General features: G+C 36.5%; 1 protein-coding gene and 1 non-coding gene across 2 annotated transcripts; both read left to right on the top strand.

Moving 5' to 3' along the window:
• The first annotated feature begins 2,021 nt into the window (after positions 1–2,021).
• On the top strand, positions 2,022–3,244 carry LOC107803019 (cytosolic sulfotransferase 12-like). Its single transcript, XM_016626616.2, has one exon. The coding sequence runs from the start codon at positions 2,088–2,090 to the stop codon at positions 3,087–3,089; it is 1,002 nt and encodes a 333-aa protein (XP_016482102.1). The 5' UTR covers positions 2,022–2,087; the 3' UTR covers positions 3,090–3,244.
• Positions 3,245–3,505: 261 nt separating this feature from the next.
• TRNAV-UAC (transfer RNA valine (anticodon UAC)) lies at positions 3,506–3,578 on the top strand. Its single transcript has one exon. It is a non-coding gene; the product is annotated as a tRNA-Val (tRNA).
• Positions 3,579–21,367: the final 17,789 nt, after the last annotated feature.

Below are 21,367 nucleotides of genomic sequence, written 5' to 3'. Positions count from 1 at the left end.
GTGCAACTATAAATAGAGAGTTCAACAACCATTGTAAGGACACGAATTTTCTGATACACTTGTGTTATATACTATTCAAAGCTCAATAATATTTTATTTTCTTACTTATTTATATTGTTGTTACTTCCTCCGGAAGCTCTGTTCCCGAAACCAAGATTTATGATGTCTTATCTCGATTTCAACGCTAAGTCTTACATTCTTATTTAATTTATTTATCATTTTGGGATCAAATCGATTCGTTTTTTATAAACCACGTATAAATTCAACTGTACCGTTTTACAGGTAAACAAATATTATTTTAGTTCTATAATTATAAGAACTATATTTGATATAACAGAAGATAATTTTTCCTCTTATAAAGAAAATTATACTTCCAACTTCGTTCTCGCTTTTACTGCACTATTAATGATTTAAAAGTTAAGGTTCAACTGCCAACTTGTTAACAAAATGTTAAGCAAAAAGCAGTAATTTCCATAATTGCCTAATATATACTTGATATTTTTCTACAAGGTTATTACATTATTTACACATTTTGTGTTTGTCACGTAGAAAAGAAAATGAAACTAATTAACGTTTAATATATTATTCTTGAATATATTGGTTGTTGAAATAGGAGGATTATTTAAATATATGCTTGCATCAGCCGATATGCATGATTATAGCAAATCATTGTGGGGATTTGATTGTGTATTAGATAAAGATGGAGTTGCATTATTAAGGATTTAAGTCCCATTAGAGACCATAAGCATAATTATTAATAATATCTAAAATAATGTATATATATCTCCTTCATTTTTCTGTTTAATTCATACTTCTTTTTTCAAATGATTAATGGAAAAGGCATATCTCGAAGAATTGTCGTAACAAAAATATGTTTTTGGGATACAAATAATTTGCGTATGAATGTGCCCCAAATAAGTTTAAGGTTATGACTAGGAGGCTTTAATTTTTTTTAAAGCTTATATCAAATATCAATTAATCAATTAATACCATCTAATTAACCAGACAGGTTATATCAGATATTAACAAAGCAAAAAGAAGAGACTTTTGTATCGATTAATATATTTGTTATTACGTCTTAATGTACTATGAATTAATCTATTAGCACTAGATATGTATTGGTTGTAGCTTTTTCTAAAAAGTATTATCAGAAGATCTCTCCACTAGATCTTGTCTTCAACCACTAACTTGAAATTCAAGCGATTGAAAATATATGCTATATCACGGACTCCGATATAGTTCGGCATAAATATTAGATAGCTGTGTAGCTCGAGTTTAAATTATATACGTTCTTGCTCTAAAGAATTTTTTATACTTTCAGGTCACTCAAAGATTATCTACAAATAATTTTTTTATATAATGTGGGATATGTAATCTTGAAAACAAAATAGGCTACGTGATACAACAAATAAGGATAATCTAATAGAATAAAAAATTCTTAAACTGACGATATATCTAACTTAAACTCAAATATGAAATGGTAGAAAAATAATTTAGATCAGAAAGTAAATTGGGATATTTACACAAATACTCGGCAACATATACCATTTTTGCGTAATTTCAACTTTTAGGTCTTAGCTTCTATAAGTTATATATGGGTTGTGATAATATGAGCTTTATCCTATAAAACATCACCAAAAACAATGGATAATTAAACTAAGATAGTGAAAATAGTCCTGGTAGAGAAAAAAAAAATCTAAGTTATTTCTTTACATCTACATAGTGAACAGAATTATATGTATTTGTGCTAGTAAAAAATAGCATGTACCTGATAGCGTAATCGAGGTTTTCACATTAAACTGGACACCACTGCTTTAGCAAAAGAAGAAGATAGTGAAATTGGTATTGGACTATCTGCCTTGATTCTTACTACTTAGTAATTATTTAATCAAGCTATACACTGCACAAATTTTACTCCTTTGCACCGAAATGGTACTCCTAATATGCATGCATGTATAAATATTTGGATTTACCGTAAAATAATGGAATTTGTGATTCAGCTCTATATATATATATATATACACACCCATGAGTAAATCTTCATCCTACAAACTAAAAATAAATACTCAAACATCCTCTTTAAAACAATGACAACATCTCAAACGTCTCCGCTAATTCCTCCCAAGTATTTACGAGAGGATGAACTCAATGAAGAGAGTAAGAAATTGCTCTTAACTTTACCAAAAGAAAGAGGATGGCTTGCATCACATATCTACAACTACCAAGGTTTTTGGATAGCACCAAGGCATTTACAAGGTGTAATTGCATGTCAACAACAATTTCAAGCTCAAGATAGCGATATCATCCTTGTTACCTCTCCTAAATCAGGAACTACTTGGTTAAAAGCACTCGTGTTCGCTCTAGTAAACCGAATTCGCTTTCCTTTTTCAGAACAAAATCACCCTCTACTCGTCAATAATCCTCATGATCTTGTTCCATTCTTGGAACTTAAGCTTTATATTGATGGACAAGTCCCTAATTTTTCATCCTTTACTTCACCTAGATTGTTGTCCACTCATTTACCCTATGGTTCATTACCAAAATCCGTCCAACATTCCAAAAACAAACTTGTTTACTTATGTAGGAATCCTAGGGACATTTTTATTTCATTATTTCATTTCACAAATAATTTAAGAATCGAAAACATGGGAACCAATTCCATTGAAGAAATGCTTGATCTTTTCTGTAAGGGAGTGAGCCTTTATGGTCCGTTTTGGAATCATGTGTTAGATTATTGGAAAAAAAGCATAGAAAATCCTAAAAAAGTACTTTTCTTGATGTATGAAGAGATGAAGGAACAACCCGAGATTCAACTGAAACGATTAGCTGAATTCTTGGGATGTTCATTCTCTATAGAGGAAGAAAAATCTGGAGTGGTGGATGAAATTTTAAAAATGTGTAGCTTTGAGAATTTGAGCAATTTGGAGGTGAACAAGAATGAGAAACTGTCAACTGGAGAGGAAAATAAAGTGTTTTTTCGTCGAGGAAAAGTTGGAGACTGGAAAAATTACTTCACATTAGAGATGACGGAGAAACTCAATCATATTATTGAACAAAAGTTCCAAGGATCTGGATTATTGTTTGAGTGAATTTGATTTAGCATAATATTTTGCCAATTGCATGTAGTTTTTTAACTTGTTGTACTTTATGTTTGAAAGTGAGAAGTTTGTTACCTATTATAATTATTGTAAAACTGTGATAGTTGTTTGAGAAAATAAAAGAACTCATAATTTATTTTGGTGTTTATGGAGATCTGAGATTCAATATTGAATCAATTCTTAAAATTTTAATTGCATATACTGGATCGATTCTATTTCCTTGACTCCAACCGCGTACATGAACAATAAATCAAGCTGCAAAATATTCATCTTCACATAAGGAATTTGTTTCAAGAATATAATTCTCAATATTCAGTTAAACCAGTGATTGTCAGTGCTCCACGCTAGTGAAAACTTAATGACAGTCATCGATTATATATATAACATCTTCTTTGTTATAGTCAGAAGTTGCTGTGGTGTAGTGGTTATCACGTCAGTCTTACACACTGAAGGTCCCCAGTTCGATCCTGGGCAGCAACATTTTTTATATCAGATGTGGTGTTTTTATCACAAAATACATTATTTTTATCAACATCATATTTTCCACCAAAAATAAATGCTTCCACTTATAGGTAAAAACCTATTATAAAGAAGTACAATATACATAAAAAATCTGATTTCGAAAAAAAATTAACTTTTATAGTAAAATCATATTATATTATAAGTATGAACACTTTTAGAATAAGTTATTTTACAAAAATATCCTTCAAAAGTTGAATGACTAAATTATCCTTTATCTAATATTAAAATTACCTCTCATTAAATAAAAAAGTAAAATTAAAACATCACCTATTAAATGGTTTATTTGAACTAAATAGCAATATAGGCTTATTGCTATGTTGATTTTGCCGTATCAATGCCCTCAAAATATTAAATTAGGATCCTATTAAATGTAAAAACATTAAAGAAATAACATTTTCTACGTCTCTCCACTTACCTATCATTATTGTATTCTTTGAAGCACTTAAATTGTAGAGTTAACCTCCGTAAATATAATAATGTCATATGAATGTGAGCAATATGAAGAGATTAACTAAATAATATTGCATTTGGTGTTATTCTGATGGATATATGTAACTTAACATTTTTTGAGTTAACTCTTCATTTCGATAGCTTGACTGTTTAAATTCCTAAATGCTTAAAAATATTACATGCATGAGACCCAACGATCTCTATTAGAACGTGCGATGTCAAAAGAGATGTTTCCCTACATAAGTAGTTTCTTGCTTACTATTATCCGCTAAATCTTAGTTATGCTAGATAAATATTAATTGGAAGCAGAGATGTTTTTCTCAGGTTTCATCACAGAAAAAAAAAGGTACAATATTTAGTGTGCATATGAAAGTTATTCATACAGATAAAGAAGAAGCATATACATGATTTGACACTTGCTCGCTCCCCTTCATCCCAGGTTTATGTACTGGACATGATTCCGGATTTTGTATATAATGAAAAACTTATGTCTTTGGCTTCTATTATCTCTTGATAATAGAAATTTGTTTCTGATTTCTATATAACAGATTTTGGTTTGGATTAAGGGCAGTGGTGAAGACAGGTTATGGAGCTGTATGAGACAAAACATACATGTTTTTGAGAAGGCAGTAAGAATTCAAAAAACAATTCCAGGATATATACCGTTCAAATTAAGTGTCATTCTCCATATTTTTTGTTTTTTCTTTATCTTTTCTTTTGAAAAAATAGACTCATTTTTTCTTCTTTAATTATTTTTATAGTGTCTATCGTTTTCTTTACTTTGGAATCAAAGTACATTGCTATACTTACAGTTTAGGCATGTACGATCAACTTTATCTTCTTTTATTCCTTGAATTATTTTTCACATTAATTTTAAATCATAACCAACAATTTAATAATTGCATATCCTTATTATAAGAAGAAAAAAAACCCTTAACCTTACATTCAAATTTATTCATATGTTTTTGTTTATTTTTCTCCAACGGCAAATTTATTTTCTTTGATCTTAGAAGAAATTACTTTAATTACATTAGTGAAAGCTGAAACCTTTTGTCGTTATTGCTAAACATTGATCATTGAGATCGTACAAGCCTTATTTGTTAATTTTTACTGTGTTTAATTTATGTTTCCTGCAAAGTTTATTTTTGGTTGAAATGAAAAAAGTTTATTTTTTCTTGGTGAGTAAAAAGGAGTCCTCAAAAGAAGAATTCAGACATAATTAGTAAATGAGAGACTATGTTAAAGTTTAACCTTTTATGATAACAGGAGTACACTGAAGTATCATATATATATATATATAGTTAAATTTTCTCTCATTGCTTTTGGTCATCTTTATAGTATTGCATTTGTTTGATTGCAAAGTAATTTGTACGCTCTCTTTCAGCCTAAATAATTTGGATCAATATGATAAAATTAAAATTTAAAATTGTACCTAATAACATTAAAATTGAGTTCATTATACATCGTACTTACCTAACTAAATGCAATTGTATAACCGATATCCAATTATTTGAATTTGACAACCAAATCAGTCAAATAAGCTCATCATTTATCAGTTTACGCTTATATTTATTCACTTCAAATTTACTTATTTGTGTTACTCATCACACATGTATTTTAATATTACTTATATCATTTTATAGTACTGATTAACATGGGTTACACGTACAATGCACGTGTCTAGAAACTAGTTATGTTATATATATAGAAATGTTTGATGGTATAAAAAAGAGGAATTTTCAGAAACCACTATTGTTTAGTGGCTATTAACTTCCTATAACTACCATATACATAACTACTTCCTATAGCTACTATTCAGTTATTACGGTAGTGTACTCACATGTATTCGCGCTGTTGTATTCATGAATACAGCAGCAAAAAGCGCCTAAAATCAGGGTAGTCCAGCTGTGTCATGACCCAAAATCCATTATAGGTCGTCATGGCGCCTAACGCCACCGTCAGGCAAGCCAACGATGATTGATCCACTTAATTACTCATTTTTTATTCCTTTTGAAATCATAATTTCCATTAATTAAATAGTATGAAATAGAATTTACAGGGTGGCACAATGATAATTACGCGAACTACCATACTAAACATCCAGTAGGAACCCCCAAAATTCGGTGTCACAAGTGCATAACCATCAACTAGGAAATATGATAAAATACAACATCTGTCTGAAATACAAATTAGACAGGAGAATGTAAATCACTCTGATGGAGACTCTGTGTGTTGCAGACTCGTAACATGGGATGTAGCTCACCTAATTCCCCGCAATAGTCGCGCCTCTGCGCCCACAACCATCAGACACATATATACCTGTACAAAGTGTGCAGCAAGTGTAGCATGAGTACGTAAAATAACGTATACCCAGTAAGTATCTAGTCTAACCTCAAAGAACTAGTGACGAGGGGTCAACTTCGACACTTACTATGGGCTAACAATAAAATACCAGAATTATAATTAAGCATGGATTATGTAAATACAGCTGAAAACTCAATAACAAGAAATAAATAAATAATTCCTTCACTGATAGTAAATCCTAAATTAATTTCCATCATTTAATAAATTAATCTCTCAAGCCAATGAAATAATATCAATTATAATTGGACTCCAAGAATTATTACGCACGAATTATGCCGAAGTCATACGGTGCGATCCAATATACAAATATATAAATTGTGCACTGCCGAGGGTCGAACGACACGAACCATAGATGCATCTATCTACTACCGAGGCGTTCGGCCCGCTCCACGAGAAGAGAAAATACTTTATAAACAATCGATTCAAGATTTTTAAGAGGCTAATATTCAAAGAAACACCAATTCTCATTAAAGGTCAAGTGACCCGTCCAAAACTCAAGCAAATGAAGTTTAACCTTTTACAATTCCTTTATCAAGTTCCAATATGATTTAAACAAATAAATTAACAAGTAGGGTGCAAACATCGCAAGTATAACATGATTTGGGTCCTAGACTACCCGGACATAAGCATAATTAGTAGCTACGCACGGATTCTCGTCACCTCGTGCGTACACAAACCCCACAAATAGAAGCACATATTAAATCAATTCACCTATGGAGTTAATTCTCTCTTACAAGGTTAGAAAAGAGACTTACCTCGCCCCAAAATTCCATAATCGGCTCCAAAGCTTTTCTAACAACTCAAACCGGCGCCCGTCTCTCCAAAACTAGTAAATAAATGTGAAATTCCATGAACATATACTCATAATAAATCAATTTATAACAATTTTAAACTCCGCTCGAAAAATTGATAAAGTCACCCTCGGGTCTACATGCCCATATTCCAAATATTTTCAAAGATAATCATTACCCATAACACTACAAACTCAAATATATAATTTATTCCCAATTTCATGTCCAATTTTGTGATCAAAATTCAAAAATACCAATTTCTAGGTTTTCCTTCAAAATTCCAAATTTCTACAAATTCTCATGTCTAAATCCATATATAAACCTTGTATTTAACTCACAACTAGTAGAAATCACTTACCTCATGATTGACGATAAAAATGGTGCTCCAAAATCGCTCTTAGGTCGGCTCCCATGGAGGAAATGAGATAAAAATAGCCAAATCCCCATCTTTAAAGGACAATGCCTAGTCCGACCTTCTTCGCAAACGCGACACTGCCCTCGCATTTGCGAAGCTTAGCAAACTCAGGACCAAAGTTTCTTCTCCGTGAACGCGGAAAGCCCCTCGCGTTCGCGAAGCACAACCTGCTTCAGCTCCCCATCTACTCTACGCGAACGCGAGACAGGGCTCGCGAACGCGAAGCACCACTGCCCAACGTTTCGCGAACGCGACCCTCATATCGCGAACGTGAAGAACAAAAAGGCCCCAGTCCAAATTCCTTCTTCGCAAATGCGTCTCACCCTCCGCGTTCGCGAAGGACAAAACCAGCACCAGCAAACCAGCAATAGCAAATCATCCACACTTGGCCCGAAACACACCCGAGGCCCATGGGACCCCGTCCAATCACACCAACCAGTTCCAAAACATAACACGGACCTGCTCGAGGCCTCAAATCATACCAAATAATATCAAAACTACGAATTGCGCATCAATTCAAGACTAATGAACTATTGAACTTCTAACTTTCACATCCGATGCCGGAACCTACCAAATCACGTCCGATTGACCTCAAATTTTGCACACAAGTCACATTTGACATTGCAGATCTACTTCAACTTTCAGAATCGAAATCCGAACCCGATACCAAAAAGTTCACTCCTGGTTAAACTTCCCAAAAACCTCCAAATTCCAATTTTCGCCAAATGACCCCGAAATAACCTACAGATCTCCAAATCCACATCCGGACGCGCCCCTAAGACCAGAATCACCATACGAATCTATTCTCAGGCTCGGCATTCCAAATGGATATCGATAATATCAACACTTCAACTCAAATTTATGAAATTCTTCCAAAATGCTAACTTTCCATAATAAACACTGAAATGCTCTCGGGTCACCCAAAACCTGATTCGGACATACGCCTAAATACGAAATCATCATACAAACCTATTGGAACTTTTAAATCCCGATTCCGAGGTCATTTACTCAAACGTTAAACCTTAGTCAACTCTTCTAACTTAAAGCTTCTGAAATGAGAATTGTTTATCCAAATCAACTCCGAACTTCCCGAAATTCAATTTCGACCTCACGTACAAGTCATAATACCTGAAGTGAAGCTACCCAAGGTCTCAAACCGTCGAATGATGCGTTAGAGCTCAAAACGATCGATCGGGTTGTTACAAGTTGTACATGCATATATTCACATGTATTCGCGCTATGTATTCATGAATACAACAGTAAAAAGTGCCTAAAATTAGGACAGTCCAGCTGTACGCGCATGTATTCACATGTATTCGCGTTGCTGTATTCATGAATACATCAGTAAAAAGCGCCTAAAATCAGGGCAGTCCAGTTGTATGCGCATGTATTCACATGTATTCACGCCGTGTATTCATGAATACAGCAGCAAAATGCGCCTAAAATTAGGGCAGTCCAGTTGTATGCGCATGTATTCACATGTATTCGCGTTGCTGTATTCATAAATACAGCTGTATGCGCATATATTCACATATATTCACGCCATGTATTCATGAATACAGTAACGACAATCCCTTAAAAATAGGTATGTTTAGCTGTCTAAGAGAGAGGAAAAACATAAATAGCATATTTCATATCTTATTTCATGCCTCAATAGTAGTATATACCTTAAAATACTTATTTTGCTATAAAATATAAAAGGTAGCTATAGAAAATAATGTTTTAAAATAATTTTAGTTTATAATAAATAGGGTGTATACCTTTGCTATAGGAGATAAAATTCCTTTTGTGATCCGAGTCGAGTATTAACAGGCTTATTTCAAAGTAGCAACTACGAGGTTGAGGTATCCATAAGAATTCCACGTACAAGCCTTCAAAGTCCAATTTATCCGGCCCATGGTAATTGGCCTCAATTGGATTATAGAAGTTTTTTGAGGAATTTTCAGAAACCACTATTGTTTAGTGGCTATTAACTTCCTATAGCTACCATATACATAATTACTTCCTAAAGCTACTATTCAGTTGTTACGGTAGTGTATTCACATGTATTCACGCTGCTGTATTCATGAATACAGCAGCAAAAACGGCTAAAATCAGTGCAGTCTAGCTGTACGCGCATGTATTCACATGTATTCGTGCCATGTATTCATGAATACAACATTAAAAATGCCTAAAATTAGGACAGTCCAGCTGTACGCGCATGTATTCACATGTATTCGCGTTGCTGTATTCATGAATACATCAGTAAAAAGCGCCTAAAATCAGGACAGTCCAGTTGTATACGCATGTATTCACATGTATTCATGCCGTGTATTCATGAATACAGCAGCAAAATGCGCCTAAAATTAGGGCAGTCCAGTTGTATGCGCATGTATTCACATGTATTCGCGTTGCTGTATTCATAAATACAGCTGTACGCGCATATATTCACATATATTCGTGCCATGTATTCATGAATACAGTAACGACAATCCCTTAAAAATAGGTATGTTTAGCTGTCTAAGAGAGAGGAAAAACATAAATAGCGTATTTCATGCCTCAATAGTAGTATATACCATAAAATACTTATTTTGCTATAAAATATAAAAGGTAGCTATAGAAAATAATATTTTAAAATAATTTTAGTTTATAATAAATATGGTGTATACCTTTGCTATAGGAGATAAAATTCCTTTTGTGATCCGGGTCGAGTATTAACAGGCTTATTTCAAAGTAGCAACTATGAGGTTGAGGTATCCATAAGAATTCCTTATCCATAAGAATTCCACGTACAAGCCTTCAAAGTCCAATTTATCCGGCCTATGGTAAATGGCCTCAATTGGATTATAGAAGTTTTTTGAGGAATTTTCAGAAACCACTATTGTTTAGTGGCTATTAACTTTCTATAGCTACCATATACATAATTACTTCCTAAAGCTACTATTCAGTTGTTACGGTAGTGTATTCACATGTATTCGCGCTGCTGTATTCATGAATACAGCAGCAAAAAGCCTAAAAATCAGGGCAGTCCAGCTGTATGCGCATGTATTCACATGTATTCGCGCCATGTATTCATGAATACAACAGCAAAAAAGTGCCTAAAATCAGGGCAGTCCAACTGTACGCGCATGTATTCACATGTATTCGCGCTGCTGTATTCATGAATATAGCAGTAAAAAGTGCCTAAAATCAGGGCAGTCCAGTTGTACGCGCATGTATTCACATGTATTCGTGCCATGTATTCATCAATATAGTAATGACAATCACATTAACAGTTGTACGCGCATGTATTCACATATATTCGCGCTGCTGTATTCATGAATACAGTTGTACGTGCATGTATTCACATGTATTCGCGCCATGTATTCATGAATACAGTAACGGCAATCCTTTAAAAATAGGTATGTCCAGTTGTCTAAGAGAGAGGAAAAACATAAATAGCGTATTTCATGCCTTATTTCATGCCTCAATGGTAGTATATACCATAAAATACTTATTTTGCTATAAAATATAAAAGGTAGCTATAGAAAATAATATTTTAAAATAATTTTAGTTTATAATAAATAGGGTGTATACCTTTGCTATAGGAAGTAAAATTTTTAAGTTTTTTCCAGAGAAATGATCAAAAAAGTATAAATCAAAGGGAAAATTACAATGCATAGCCGCTCCCAAAAATAATAGTCGGGAAAAAAGATTAATTTTTATATAATAATATATAATATATACTATATTTTTTATATATAATAAGTGTATATCTTTTGTATATTTGGCTAGCAACAACAACAACAACATACCCAGTGTAGCGAATGTAAATTGCCCTAAATCAAAACCTTTATTTCTCTAGTGAATATAATTATTTTTGGTTGACCAGCCAAATCCTGTAGCCACTATGATTGCTTTAATTTTAAACTAGATAAATGAAGAAAAGGTTTTAGTATGATTCTCTTTCTTTAGCTCGGTTCGTGTAGAAAATAAGAGAGAAAATCATCTTTTAGGTTCACAATTCAATTTTACGAGAAATTTTTTTTCATCCCTTTCTTAATTTCACTCAAACCAAACAAAGTAAAGAAACCGATATTTTTTCCAATTCTCCTTTTTCTCTTCATAATTTTCCTTCCTTTTATTTTCCATAGGATAAGTCTAACTTGTTTTGTTTTTTCAAACTTGCGTCACAAGATCAGCAAATTCATCTGCCAGCCAACGTGACATTAAAATAGAGATTAATGATATGATTCAATAAGACTAGAATATCTTAGCTTTGCATTAATTAATGGCGTTTTCCAATGATATCACAAAACATTGAATATAAATATAAATATAAATATAACTAAATAAAAGTCCCCAGCAGATCAGAGGAGTTGCAGATGTAAAACAGCCTTTGCATAGATTAGCAGTTACCTCCTCCACCGGAGTGTGTGTATATATATATATATATATATATATATATATATACTTAATTACTCTTTTTCAATAATCTTGGATATAAATTTAGTGTTATATGGATCTAGGTACGTGCAACGCGCGTGTACCCAACTCAATGGGTACATAATATTAAAATATTATATAAATATTATAATTATTTGGATTACAAAATAAAGATTAAAGAAAGAAATCATGTGCCACATAAGTCCATAAATACCTTATTGTAATGTCTAAGGACTTATATAAAGTGTCATATATATGTGTCACGACCCAAATCTCCCTCCGTAGGATGTCGTGATGACACATAGTCTTAGGGACTAGGTAAGCCTAACATTTACTGAAAAAATAACAATATTAATTAACGACTCACAAATGCGAAGTAGAAATCTCTATACAATACTTACAATCCCAAAACCGGTAATACAAGTCATAAGCTATATTGAGTTACTAGAAAGCCTATAAATACAACTGTTTTGAAGTAGAGATAAAACAGTGCAAGTACAATATCAGAAGGTGACTCCAAAGCCTGCGAACGCAGCAACAAGTTTACCTTGAGTCTCCACAGCAAGATCCGTACAGCTAGCTAGCGATCGATTGACACCAAATTTACCTGGCTCTACACAAAAATGTACAGAAGTGTAATATGAGTACACCACAGTCTACCCCCAGTAAGTATCAAGACTAACATGGGTGGAGTAGTGATGAGGTACAGTCAAGATACTCACTAGTCTAATAACCTCTGCAATATAGTATACAAAAAAAAAAAAAAAAATAATATCAGTGATAGCAACAATAATCAACTAGTGATGTAAACATCAAGGAAGCAAGAACACCATAAATATTGCCCAATGAATAATGAACACAATAACAACTAATTAATTAAGTCCTTCAAAATATACAGTTTATCTACTAGTTTTTCGAATAAAAATCTTTGGAAGAAAATCCTTTCAATTAAATATCTTATATCATAATCAGAAATACGGGTCTCAGTCCCTTTTCATATTCTCACGGCACCTCGTGCTCATGTCTCTATCACAACTGCACGAACAACTCTCGTGCCAAATATATCAATACATAAAATCTGCACGATCAATTTATTTTCAATAAAGTAAGGTTATAATTTTTAAACCAAGTAAGAATTTAACAAAGAAGTGAGTTTATTTTAGAAATAGTTTGAAAGAAGAAAATGATATTTTAATTAAAATAAAGTATCAGATAAGCTACTGATTTGGATGTAAAATTTATTAAATTAAAATATAATAGTAATTTCTTTTATTTAAAATAACTCAATCATTAAGAACAAGTACAAACCAGAAATACAAATCCTCAGAGTATCGTACGAAAAAGCCAAAGCCAACACAATACTACAAGAAATACAAAACACTTAATATTAAGGCAAATAATACATCACGGTGAACATAGAAATTTACATATTGCGAAAAAAATAAAAAAAAATAACCAAAGGCAAGTGCAGCTATAGAGAAATATCAACAAAAGGGCACTCCCGAGGTACCGCCCCGTAGTCCCAAATCATAAATAAATTTTAACAAAAGGCACTCCCGAGGTACCAGCTCGTAGTCCCAACACAAATATCAACAACAACAACAATGCCCACAGGCCATCACAAGTCATCACAAATCAATCTCTCACATAGCCCACCTTGTCTCGCCACGTGCGCAATAATAAAATAAATGCCCGCCTTGTCTCGCCGCACGCGCATAATAATATTCCCACCTTGTCTCGCCACATGCGCAAACCCACATATATATAGCCCGCCTTGTCACCCCGCATGTGCATATATCAATAGTAACAATAGCACAATAGAAACCTCGTGCAAACACCCGAACAAACCTCCCAATAATATCATGTGCCAATATCACATCTCATAAATTGCACCTCAAGTGCTCAAATATTATAACATATCACAGAAATCAATAATACATTAATTTCCATAATAAGGGGTCCATGGTTCGATCATAATGTGCACAAAATCTTAACAAAAATATCCGGGAGTGAACAACTCAACAGAATAATATTTCACAATTTAACACTTTGCCTCAATATGATTTACGGCCTTTATAACTCAATATCAATTTCAACAACATGAACCGGAAAGTAATTCATCAAGGAACAACGCCTTCGTAAATCTAAATTTTAGATAATTATATTAACGCCTCAATTTAAACTTATTTAATTAATTATTTGCAGATGAAAAATCCATAAGGAATTAAATTCCAAGAAAATATCAACTCAACAAACACACGAAATTCACATAAAAATCCAAGTAATAATTATACCAAATTATCATATAAAATATAAACTCGACAAACAAGGAATGAGGCATGACAAATTCAAGGATTTACTAAATGCCAACAATTATCCAATTTAATACATAAAAATACCTAAGACTTTAAACCAATAAAATTTGCACATATAAGCCCGAGTACGTACTCGTCACCTCGTGTATACGACTTTCAATCACACAACTTCCACATAAGACTTAATGCCTAAGGGGTAATTTTTTCACTCAAGGTTAGGCAAAATACTTACCTTTTTGAAGTTAGACCGATATTCCAAAATCGCCTTCTTGTTTGAATTGACCTACGGACAGCTCAAATCTAACCAAATTAATTGTATAACTTCATTAAAATTCATCGAAAATAATTCCGGATAATAAAACATCAACTTAAAATTTTACATTAAAAAGTCAACCAAAAGTCAACGCAAGGCCCACATCTCGGAACCTGACAGAAGTTTTATGAAATCCGAACAATCATTCCGATACAAATCTAACCATATTAGTTTCACTCAAATCCGACTCCGAATCGACATTCAAATCCCAAAGATTCGTTTTATGAAACTTCTACAATTTCCCCCAAATATTCCATCTCAAAATACTAATTAAATGATGAAAATAATGATATATTCATGTATATTAACCAAATCTGAGTTAGAATCACTTATCTCGATGATTTTCTTGAAAAAATCTACAAAATATCGTCACAAACCGAGCTCTCTAGGTCCAAAAATGAAAAATGAGAAAAACACCTCATTTATATGGTACCACATCTGACTTCCAAAGTGCTGACCGCACATTCTTTTGTACGGGCCACACATTTAAGGTCTCTGCGGCCGCAATCCAAATTGTGCGGCCGCACTTCAGCAGCCACTACACTATTAGGCTTCAGTAAATTGACCATACCTTTTGGAAAAAATGTCCAAATGATGATTAGTTTATCTTTTTGAAAACTAGACTCAAAGATTTACAACTTTCGTTTTTGGATCATCTCCATATTCTTGGTAGATCAAAAGATATAAGCTTCCGAAGTCAGACCATCGAACTTGTAGAATCCCCTTTCTGCGGCCGCAAGAGAAATTCTGCGGTCTGCACTTCACCTCTGCGGTCCGCACATGAGGCTTTGCCTCAGCACTCCAAAATGTTCCCCCGCACTCCTACTGTTCCCAGAACATTATCAAAGTGCCGAAATATCCAAACTCGTTTAAAACTCACCCCGAAACACACCCAAACCACTCGGGACCTCAACCAAACATACCAACAAGTCCTAAAATATAACACAGACCTGATCTAGGCCTCAAACCACATCAAACAACGTTAAAACTATGAATCGCACCACAAATCGAACTCATAAATTTCCAAATCTTCCAACTTTCAAAACTCATGCCGAAACATATCAAATTAACCCGGAATGACATCAAATTTTGTATGCAAGTACCAAATGACATAACAAAGCTAATACAACTCTCTGAATCACATTTCAACCCTGATATCACCAGTCAACTCCGTGTCAAACTTCCAAACCTTCCATTTCTAACTTTCGTCATTTCAAATCAAAATCAACTACATACTTCTAAATAAATATCCGGACACTCTTCGAAGTACAAAATCACCATACAGAGCTATTGAAACCATCAAAATTCTATTTCGGAGTCGTTTTCTCAAAAGTCAACTCTCCGGTCAACTCTTTTTCTTTTCAGCTTCTTAAATAAGAATTGTTCTTCGAATTTGATCCTGAATCATCTTAAAACCATACTTGACCACAAACGCAAGTCATAATACACATCACAAAGTTGGTTGGGACCTTAAGTCACTGAACGAGACGCTAATTTACAAAACGACAAGTCAGTTCGTTACTGTAACAACCCAACCAGTTGTTTTGAGAGTAATAGCCCCGATCCCCTATTAAATGCTTCCCCCGTATCTTTTTCTTCTTATATGACTTTACGGGAAGTTTTGTTTTTGCTTTCATAGTGTTTTGGGACACTTAGTCCTTAAACGGAAGCTTAAGCCCTAGGATTTTGACCGTAGTCAGAACTGTGTGAAGACGACTCCGAAATGGAGTTCCGTCAGTTCCGTTAGCTCCGTTGGGTGATATTGGACTTAGGGGCATATCCAGATTATATTTTGGAGGTCTGTAGCTGATTTAGGCTTGAAATGGCAAAAGTCAAATTTTTGGAGATTTTGACCGGAAGTGGACTTTTTTTTTATATCGGGGTAGGATTCCAATTCTGGAAGTTAGATTAGGTCTGTAATGTTGAATATGACTTGTGTGAAAAATTTGAGGTTAATCGGACGTGGTTTGATAGGTTTCAGCATCGTTTGTAGAAATTTAAAGTTTCAAGTTCATTAAGTTTGGATTGGAGAGTGATTCATGATTTTAGCTTTGGTTGATGTGATTTGAGGGCTCGACTAAGTTCGTAAGGTGTTTTAGGACTGGTTGGTATGTTTGGTTGACGTCCCGGGGGCCTCGAGTGAGTTTCGGATGCTTAATGGATCATTTTGGACTTGTGAAGGATAGCAGATTTTTCTGGTTTTCTAGTTGATGGTTTCCTTCTTTGCGTTCACGAGGGGAGATCCGCGTTCGGGAAGAAGAACTAGAGGCAGGTGGGATTTGTGCTTCGCGTTCGTGATGGAGGTCCCGCGTTCGGAAGCTCTGAGGTAATTGGTCTATGCGTTCGCGATGTGGTCTCGCGTTCGCGTTGAGGAAGTTGGTCGACTGAGCCTCCAGGCCATTAGACTCTGGTGTTTAAAGATACTAGTTTCCTTTTGTAGCTTGTGACTTATGATGTTTCGGGTTTTGGTAAGACTATGTATTTACAGAGTATTGGTTATTGAACATGTTGAGTGATATTGTTACTAGTTATTTAATTATCCACTACTGTTAGTTGCCAAGTTTTACTTTTGTTTTGTTATTTTCCGCAATTTGTTAGGCTTACCTAGTCGTAGAGACTAGGTGCCGTCACGACGTTAGATGGAGGGAGTTTGGGTCGTGACAAGTTAGTATGAGAGATCTAGGTTCATATGTGTCGTGAGTCACAAGCCAGTTTATTAGAGTCTCGCGGATCGGTACGAAGACATCTGTACTTATCTTTGGGAAGCTATGGAACTGTTAGGAAAAATTATACTTCTTTAATTCCTTGTCGTGCAAAATTTGTTGACATCAAAAATTTTAAACTTTTGTATTCTATTCTCTCACAGATGGTAAGGACACGTACATGCGGATCTGATGACCAGACACCCGCGCTCCCTACTAGAGCCGTGAGAGGCCGGGACTGGGTTAGAGGCCGAGGACATCCACGCGGTGCAGCCAGAGCACCCGCACAAGCTGCTACAGAGGAGCCCCTAGTAGCGCAATTGGAGGGCAGACACCTGAGGTACCTACTGTTGCACTAGCACTCCAGGAGACTCTAGCCCAGTTTCTGAGCATGTTCAGCACCTTAGCTCAGGCTGGATTGATTCCACTTGCTCCTGCCACATCTCAGGCCTGGGGAGGAGCACAAACTCCCATCGCCGGTACTCTAGAGCAGCGGGTTCAGGTCGACCAGGTTCTAGAGATTTTACCGATGCAGCCGGTAGCTCCAGCTCATCCCGAGGTTAGGGCAGCAGTTTTTGAGGGGGGGAAGCTCAGACTTGAGAGGTACAAGAAGTGCCACCCTCCTACCTTCAGTGGATTGGCGTCAGAGGATGCCCAGGGTTTTCTGGAGGAGTGTCACCGTATTCTCCATACTATGGGTGTAGCGGAGTCGAGTGGGGTTTCTTTTACTGCATTCCAGCTTAGAGGAGCAGCCTATCAGTGGTGACGTGCTTATGAGTTGAGTAGTCCAGCTGAGGCAGCTTCACTTACATGGACTCAGTTCTCGGACATGTTTTAGAGAGAGTATGTCCCTCAGAGCCTAGGGATGCATGGCGCGCGGAGTTTGAGTAGTTGCACCAGGGTGCTATGACTGTATCAGAGTATGCAGTTTGCTTCACTAACTTGGCCCGATATGCACCAGCCTTGGTTACCACAGTTCGAGAGAGGGTTCATCAGTTTATTGAGGGACTCCACCCCAGTATTAGGATTAGTATGGTCAGGGAGCTGAAGATGGATATTTCTTACCAGCAGATTATGAGTATTGCTAGGAGATTGGAGGGCATGCTTGCTCGAGATAGAGAGGAGAGGGAGGCCAAGAGGTCCCGAGAGTCTGGCACTTATAGTGGTACTCGTGCCCCAGCTGCAGTTCGCCATGGTAGGGGCTATGGGAGTCGCCCCGTCCATTCAGCACGTCCAGCTGCAAGTGGTATTCCAGTCTCATCTAGGCCCCAGGAGCCCTATTATGCACCACCAATATCTAGTACACCTCCTACACGGGGTGCTTTTAGCAGTCAGGCCCGAGCCAGTCACAATAGCCACGCCCTCCGAGAGCTTGTTTTGAGTGTGGTGACACTCGCCATATGGTGAGGGACTGTCCTAGACTTAGGAGGGGTGCACCTCCACAGACTTCTCAGGCACAACGTGCTCCACCGGATCCTCAGGCTATGATTCCAGCTACCGCCCCACCTGCTCATCCAGATCGAGGTGGAGATCGGGGAGGTCAAGGTCGCCCTAGAGGGGGAGGCCAGGCCAAATATTATGATCTTCCTGCTCGTACAGAGGCAGTTGCTTCCGACTTTGTCATTACAGGTATTGTTTCGGTCTGTCATAGAGATGCGTCGGTCTTATTTGATCTAGGCTCTACATATTCCTATGTGTCCTCTTATGTTTCCCCGTATTTGGGCGTATCTCGGGATTCCTTGAGTTCCCCTGTTTATGTGTCTACTCCTGTGGGAGATTCTCTTGTTGTGGACCACGTGTATCGGTTGTGTTTTATTGCTCTTAGTGGTTTTGAGACCAGAGCCGATTTATTATTGCTCAGTATGGTAGACTTTGATGTTATCTTGGGCATGGACTGGTTGTCACCCCATTATGCTATTCTTGATTGTCACGCTAAGACCGTCATGCTGGTTGTGCCAGGTTTACCGCGATTAGAGTGGAGGGGTACCTTAGAGTACACTCCCAGTAGAGTTATTTCATTTCTTAAAGCTCAACGAATGGTTGAGAAGGGGTGTGACGCGTATCTAGCTTATGTAAGAGATATCAGTATTGATGCCCCTACAGTTGAGTCAGTCCCAATAGTGACGGACTTTCCAGATGTATTTCCAGCTGATCTTCCGGGCATGCCGCCCGACAAAGATATTGATTTTGGCATTGATTTGTTGCCGGGCACTCAACCCATCTCTATTCCTCTGTATCGTATGGCTCCTCCTGAGTTGAAAGAATTGAAAGAGCAGTTACAGGAGTTGCTTGATAAGGGCTTCATTCGGCCCAGTGTGTCACCTTGGGGTGCTCCTGTCTTATTTGTAAAGAAGAAGGATGGTTCTATGCGGATGTGTATTGATTACTGCCAGTTGAACAAACATACAGTGAAGAACATGTATCCATTGCCTCGTATTGATGGCTTATTTGATCAATTACAGGGTGCCAGAGTATTTTCCAAGATTGACTTACATCCAGGCTATCATCGGTCGAAGATTCGGGAGCCAGATATCCCGAAGACTGCTTTCAGGACTCGGTATGATCACTACGAGTTCCTTGTGATGTCATTTGGGCTGACCAACACCCCAGTAGCATTTATACACTTGATGCACATTGTGTTCTGACCCTATCTTGACTCATTCGTCATTGTGTTTATTGACGACATTCCGGTGTATTCCTGGACTCGGGAGGATCATGAGCAGCACTTGATGACTGTGCTTCAGACCCTGAGAGAAAAGAGGTTATATGCAAAATTTTCAAAGTGTGAATTTTGGCTGGACTCAGTGGCATTCTTGGGTCTTGTAGTATCAAGTGATGGGATCCAGGTGGATCCGAAGAAGGTAGAAACAGTGCAGAGTTGGCCTAGACCGTCATCAACTACGGAGATCCGGAGTTTTCTTGGTTTAGCGGGGTATTACCGTCGTTTTGTAGAGGGATTCTCATCTATTGCAGCACCTATTACCAGGCTGACCCGGAAGGGTGCTCCGTTCAGGTGGACAGAGGAGTGTGAGCATAGCTTTCAGAAGCTCAAGACAGCTTTGACTACAACCCCAATATTGGTATTGCCTACAGGTTCGGGGTCTTATACTGTATATTGTGATGCATCGCGGATTGGTCTTGGTGCGGTATTGATGCAGGACGGTAGGGTGATTGCCTACGCGTCCAAATAGCTAAAGGTGCATGAAAAGAACTATCTTATCCACGACCTTGAGTTAGCAGCTATTGTTCATGCCTTGAAGATTTGGCGGCACTATTTGTACGGTGTCCCTTATGATATTTACACTGATCACCGGAGTTTGCAGTATCTGTTCAAACAGAAGGATCTTAACTTGCATCAGTGGAGGTGGTTGGAGCTGCTTAAGGATTATGATATCACCATTTTGTACCATCCGGGGAAGGCCAATGTGGTGGTTGATGCCTTGAGTCATCGAGCAGAGAGTTTGGGGAGTTTAGTATATCTACCAGCAGTAGAGAGGCCATTGGCGTTGGATGTTCAGGCCTTAGCCAGCCAGTTTGTGGGATTGTGTCACGACCCCAAATTTCCTCCGTAGGATGTCATGATGGCACTTAGTCTCTAAGACTAGGTAAGCCTATCAATGCGGAATAATAATAAATATCTGAAATAAATAAACTACAATTCAAACAATTTCAACTCCCAAAACCCGGTAGAAATAAGTCACAAGCTTCTAAGAATTTATTCACAATGTCTCTATATGTCAAGGTCTAAATAAAATATAAGGAAGCAACATAAAATGATAGAAGGGGACTCCGGAGTCTGCGGACGCTGGCAGATATACCTCGAAGTCTCCGTGCGCATGTAACTCACTGACGTCTAGGCTGGTAAAAATATACCTGGATCTACACAAAAAGATATGCAGAAGCGTAGTATGAGTACATCACAGCGGTACCCAGTAAGTGCCAAGCCTAACCTCGATAAAGTAGTGACGAGGTCAGGTGAGGCCCTACTGGAAT

This window comes from Nicotiana tabacum, chromosome 24, assembly GCF_000715075.1.
Source record: "Nicotiana tabacum cultivar K326 chromosome 24, ASM71507v2, whole genome shotgun sequence".
Classification (NCBI taxonomy): domain Eukaryota; kingdom Viridiplantae; phylum Streptophyta; class Magnoliopsida; order Solanales; family Solanaceae; genus Nicotiana; species Nicotiana tabacum.
The sequence above is the reverse complement of the archived record's forward strand: the minus strand, read 5'-3'. Positions and strand labels throughout refer to the sequence as shown.

Coding starts and splice junctions, on each gene's coding strand:
- LOC107803019 (XM_016626616.2), top strand. CDS start 2,088: ATGACAACATCTCAAACGTCTCCGCTAATTCCTCCCAAGTATTTACGA.